Source organism: Chiloscyllium plagiosum, unplaced genomic scaffold (genome assembly GCF_037043375.1).
Source record: "Chiloscyllium plagiosum isolate Xiang-an unplaced genomic scaffold, Cpla_swu_hap1 HiC_scaffold_5, whole genome shotgun sequence".
NCBI lineage: Eukaryota > Metazoa > Chordata > Chondrichthyes > Orectolobiformes > Hemiscylliidae > Chiloscyllium > Chiloscyllium plagiosum.
The window spans coordinates 75,885,758-75,891,757 of NW_028270143.1; the positions used below are offsets into that span (position 1 = coordinate 75,885,758).

At 36.1% G+C, this 6,000-nt stretch overlaps 1 protein-coding gene across 1 annotated transcript in view; it reads right to left on the bottom strand.

Moving 5' to 3' along the window:
* The window catches only part of cdk14 (cyclin dependent kinase 14), a 671,765-nt gene extending 667,467 nt beyond the window's left edge, over positions 1-4,298 (bottom strand). Inside the window, exons 1-2 of the mRNA XM_043690284.2 lie at positions 3,769-4,298; positions 3,226-3,257 (exon numbers count right to left, since the gene is read on the bottom strand). Coding sequence (XP_043546219.2) covers positions 3,226-3,257; positions 3,769-3,859 — 123 coding nt within the window. The 5' untranslated portion in view covers positions 3,860-4,298. The remainder of the gene's footprint in view (positions 1-3,225; positions 3,258-3,768) is intronic.
* Positions 4,299-6,000: the final 1,702 nt, after the last annotated feature.

Sequence of the window (6,000 nt, forward strand, 5' to 3'; positions counted from 1 at the left end):
ATTATTATTTCAGTATTCTAGAACAAATGATCAAGTAGAGATAATTGAAAAATAGGTGAAACACCATTGTAGCGGTCATGACTTTAATCACATTTCAAAAATAATAACTTCCTTCATTATACCAACTGCTTTTCGTAGCATACCAAGATTTTAAGTCCAATGTCCTCCACGTACTAATAACACTTAATTGACTGAGAAATCATGCAAGTATCCCACCCAAACCATCCTTCTATACAGTGAAACTTGTATAAAGATACTCCCCCAACCATCAATACAAAATTCTACAGTACACTACTCCAAAGCATGCCTGAAGTTTTAAATGGGTCAGTCATCTTTTCCAAAGGAAACTCTCAACATGCAGACAACTTGATACCACAGCTTAGGTTCTTCACAACATTAAAAAAAAAGGTATTGTTGACATGGGCCTTTTATTTAAAAATTATAATGGCTACCAAATGTTGAAACAATAAAACAAACTTATTTTACTAATACCCATTCACTGTGGAGGCTCAAAAGGTACATGATAATTTAAATTCTCCAGCCAAATATTCTGCACTCCAACACAGACATGTGGGCAAGTATACATCTAGCTGAATTTCTTCATGCTGCATTCATAGCTTGCCATATAAAAACACATTAATATACTAACAAAGCTATGTAAAAAGTTGGATATTTTCCACTCCATTTCTGTTTCTTTTGACAGTCATTTTCAATTGGAAGTTGCTATAATCACCAAGTGCAAGACCTTGAAGTGGTACATATTTCATACTGTCCAGATTGGCATAGTTTTCACATACTAAACCAAGAACAGCTTTGTTTTGAAGGTTTTTTTTCCCTTGAATGCATCACAGATCATTGTCACGTGAACTAAGAACGTACCTGATCTGAAATACCAATTACTATTTTGTGGTCTCTGGTTTGCTCACTGAAAAAAGGAGACACTACTTCCACCTCTATCAAACAAAAGAAGGAAATCAGTGCTAATTTGTATGTAATACTGATTACTACCTCTAAATATTGCACTAGGTTTAAACACATTGCTTGCTTCATACTGATTCAACAACAGCTTATTATTTGAATGAGTGGACAGATGGGGCAGTTTCCAGCACTGATTGCTGTTTAACAAGTTTGCAAAGATAGTAACTTAAAAAAGACATACCAATAAAATATTGAGGCAAATCAACCCTGGGCCTATCCTAACATTTCTCAAAACACAAATTTTACCCTAAGTCATTTCACAATTACCAGCTGAAGAAATTGTAGAGAAACATCTGGTGCAACATTCCATTGTCAAACAATGCAAAATTTTGACTGGCAAAAAAGCAACACTTCGTTCAATGTTTTTTTGTGGATTTGCAGCAGAGTGCTAATAAAAAAATCTTTCAGTGCAACATTTCTTAGACAAAAATGTAACCTTACATATTAAGTTTTGCAACTTCATAGGAGTCAGATTCAAATTTGAATTTAATTTACATGTGATAAATTAGGTGTGATATTTCAATGAGTTTGATCATTTATAATGTGAAACATCTGGAACATTAGAGCTATTAATAGAGCTACAATAATAATGCTTGTTAAAGGGACATTATAAATTGAGCGTTGGACAGGTTTTGCATCTAAAACCAATTTGAATTATGTCACAAATGAAGAGGTCATTATTTCAGATCATTAGGACTATTTATTCCAATGATGACCCGAATCACCAACTACATATTTTAACGATAACAAAACCAAATGAAATGAAATATGTTTTGATCATGCACCCAATACCATAATGAAACTAAAACTCAGAAATCCAAAAGAGCTGGCAATTATATGAATGCCAGTAATCAAGACATCTATTTAGATCACAAAGGTTCAGGGTTATCTAGAGCAAAGAACAAAGAATTCAGCCTCAAAGAAATATGGCTAGCCTTCCAGATTCCATTAACAGACCAAGGTTACTGATCAATCATTATTACCTTGGAGTACTGCAGACCTGCCTGGATCTGGTATCAGGTTTTGCCTCTGTAAACTAGGCATCTACTGACAACCTCATCACTCTAGGGCTGTCATCACTCCAAACAGATGCTATTTATGTGCCTTCTTTAACCCCTATGCAGGAAAAAGTCACAAAGTTCCCAGAGAACAGATAAATATGTTTGAATCCTGTCTCAGTGGACATAAATTCCAGAAATAAATGTAAGGAGAGAGAGTACCATAAGCCACCTTCACAAGGCACAAATTCATTAATGCTATTCTCATGCCTACAGTTTAGGCACTACATCATTCAATAAATTATGTTGATATAGCATATTTGTGCAATTTAAAAAGTCACAATTAAACCCAACCATGTAATATTTTCTACTGATTAGTGCCTTCATTATTAGTGCTCCTAATTCCAGGTATTCACAATAAGATTGTATTCATTTACAAGAAAAATGTTGCCATAACTTGCATTCTATTCAAGAAAGAGGACATATTTTGCTCTTGCCTGGGGATTTAGTGAAAATTCTTGATCCTTTCCTATTAAAATATTTATTCACATTGAGTAAACAAGTGGTTATTATTAAAACAAGGGATGAAATAAATGCCTAGATATATTTTGACATGGTCATTTTGAAAATTTTATTGTCCAAAGGAGGTGTAGTGATAATTGTATCAGATGGTTGAAATCCCAATATTTCTGCTACAAGAGCTTTTATTTCAGAAGCGTTTTTCAACCTGTTGTGCTCCTAGAAAAAAAGGACAGCAAACATGTACAGGACATACTGAAGTACCCAGTTTCCTGATAGGCTTTCAAAATGTCTTGTTTATATTAATCAGTTGACATCTGATCCTAGCTTCACCCACAATCAATTCTATAAACCCTCACTCATCACAGGTCTCAGAATGCGCAGCACCAATATTGTCATCTGCAAATCAGGCTAGTCCAGAAACATAAAACTTTCCAATTCACTGATTATTGTACAAAGATAAGAAATACACTGATTTATAAAATATATTCAAATTGACCAAATTATGACATTAAACATGCCCAAAAACTAAAAGATGGGAGGATGCTAAATAACAAAAAAAATCCTCCAAGAATTCACTTAATATGGCTTCAAACTACTAAAAGAGTTTGATCTAGATAACACAAGGATAACATCTCACACAACCTCCCAAAAGAAAAACTTACTTCCTCAACACTAATCACTGCAAACAAAAGTACCTGAACACGTTTATCTAAACCGTGTATCTTACCTCATCAAAGTTATTGTCATCTTTCTTCAAGGCTTAAAACAAAAAAAAACAGAAACATAAATTAATGCCTAGCTTGTAAGTAAATTCCCAATAATCCTAGTACTTAAACTCATTATCCCCATTACCTACATAGGCAAAGCAGAGCTTTTAGAAAACCTCCATTCGGATTAATTCAAGAATAAAATAAGGTCTTCTACACAAATGTTTTATCTAATAAAAACCATTTTATTAACGATACTGCAAGATTAGAGTATACACAGAAAACAGTTCTGAGCATTTGAGGTTTCTTCTATGTTGAAGTACATCAGCAGCTTTCCTTGTACAACCAGTACAGTACTGCACAGAAGCGAAGACTGTGCTAACTGCGCCAGCTAGCTTTACCCTGGTGAAAGTGTTCCTCTTTAAAAGGGAGACAGAAAAAAACCTAACAGTCAATGGACATTTTAAAACCTAATAATGAACACTTCTCAGAAAGCGAAACTAAGTGTGACATTTCACAAAGTGATTAAAAAGATCAAAAGCTTCAGTAATCAATAAACTCACCCAAACGACTGAAACTTTCAGACAAAGTTCTTCTCAACTTTTTCATTCTGCCGATTTTCTCAGTCGACTGCTCTGAAATCATATCACACATCTTTGGTAGAATGGTCCAAACTGGTGCCTCTTCCGAATCCTCGGTAAATCTCTCAAAAAGGGGCCGGAAAACAAAATATGGTTCCCCTCCCCCTTAAAAACGAATAGCTACAAGGGAAAGACGAAACAGTGGGCTTAAGTTTGAAGGCTTCCCTCCATCCTCCTGTCAAACACAGGAAGTATATTCACAGCCCCTCGGCGTTTTTTTTCTATAAAGTTATATCCTGGAGAGTTTCCCCCTTCCTCTCTCTCTCTCTCTCTTGAATTCTTGGCACGCCACTAAGACAAAGTAATTCATCCAGATAAGCGGCGCTGGAATCAATTCTTCTGTATTTCGAAGAAAGGAGGAAGAAAGAGCGAAAGGGGAGGTTTGCTTTTGAGTGATAACCACTGTCAGCACTGAGCCAACAGTGAGCAGTCACCCTCTCAAAGCCTCAGTGAGCTGGGCTGTCATTTTCTCCACAAGTCAGATGCACTCCGGTGGTCCAAAACCCACCCCTCTCTCCCGGTTGGCTCTCCTCCGTAGCCCTTTGCCCATTCTATGGTTCGATAGTATGTCAATCACTCTACAGCCAGCCCCCGAGGATGCAGGCTCCAAGAGTTGGTTGCCACCCAGATATTTCTCAATTTTTTTTGCTGAACTGTTTGGCACAGTGGAGGAACATTGTTCCTTTGAAAACGATATGGATTACTACCTAATTAAATGGGAAACGATGTATTTAAACTGGATATGGTGTGTTTATATTTTATTTAAAAATGTGTTAATAATAAACTGTGCAGAAAACCTCCCAGAGTCAAGCACTCGGTTGTAAATTATATCCTATTTATTTGTTTTAGATTAGGGAATGGCCCAACCTCATTAACTGGATGACATCACGGCTATCGACATTCGTGCTTGAATAAAAATCACAGCTATCAGAAAGTAGCCCGAAGCCAGCCTGGTAACGACACAGTAACAACATCCTTAAAATAGGACAGAATTAAATTGTTTACCTAATGATAATGATGCTCCCCGTAGCTGCATAAACACAAATGGTAAGAAATCACGCTCTGCACTTTTTCTTCTTGCTCATGCTCACTCTTTCTTTCAAGTTGGCCAGTCCACCACCTTGGGCATTTCAACTAATATTTCAAAACAAATCAAACAATTCCAAATTTAAGTTTATTCAGTTTTACACAGAAGCTACATCAAGTCACACTTGCCTGACAAGCTAACGTTTCTTCAGTTACGAAGGGGTCTGTTGAAGAAAGCTTATCTCCACACACTGACTGCGATATTTTGGTTTCATCTGATTTTTAACTAGTAACTTTCGTGTTTGATTCATTCGTCTTGGAAAGAGATACACTGATAATACAGGTATTCAAAGTTGTAAAATCTCCAAACTGTTTTTTATAAGTGGAGACCAGTATGCAATGGAACAGGGATGTTTACTAATTGTATTCTGTCATTCTGGGTCCCCTGGTCCCCATTACAGAACTGATGGGAGGGTAAGACTAGGGGAAAGTTCACAAGGGCAGCATTTCCTCCAGGCTGCAAATTACTTCATCAGCATCGTAATTCAATCATAAAGTGGTTAAATAAGCCACGGAGCATCAGAGCCTTTCAGTTGACATGGGTAAGCTTCTCACCCTGAATGTATCTATAAGGCCAGGATTCTGCACATTGTTTATATTTTGGGGAATCTCGTCATCCTTTGTTATCTGATTGTTCATACCTAATGAAATGCTAATAAGATTTTCTTTAATTATACACAGAGGTTGATTATCAAATCTGCAGTATATGGGGTACACTCTTTGTTTTTTTTAATTCAGCAAGGTTTTTATCATAGAGGCAACCTTTTTGATTTTTTTTGGCTGTTGTCAATATGTGCTTCCAGCCAAGTTGCATCAGGCATGCTTAAATATAAATTTTTCCCAGCAGTGATAGCAATATGAACCTACATAGTTGCCTCTCGCTAAATTGCATTTATTTCTAGAGAATAAATAAATAAGTCATTATTATTCATGTCCACTTTTTGCACATGTATTTCAGTCTTCAAAGGATTTCAAATCAAAATAGACAACTTTGACTTTATGTTGTTCTTCTCCCAATATATTTCCTAACCAATCTATTCAGTGATGTGATTACATAACTCTGGAGTA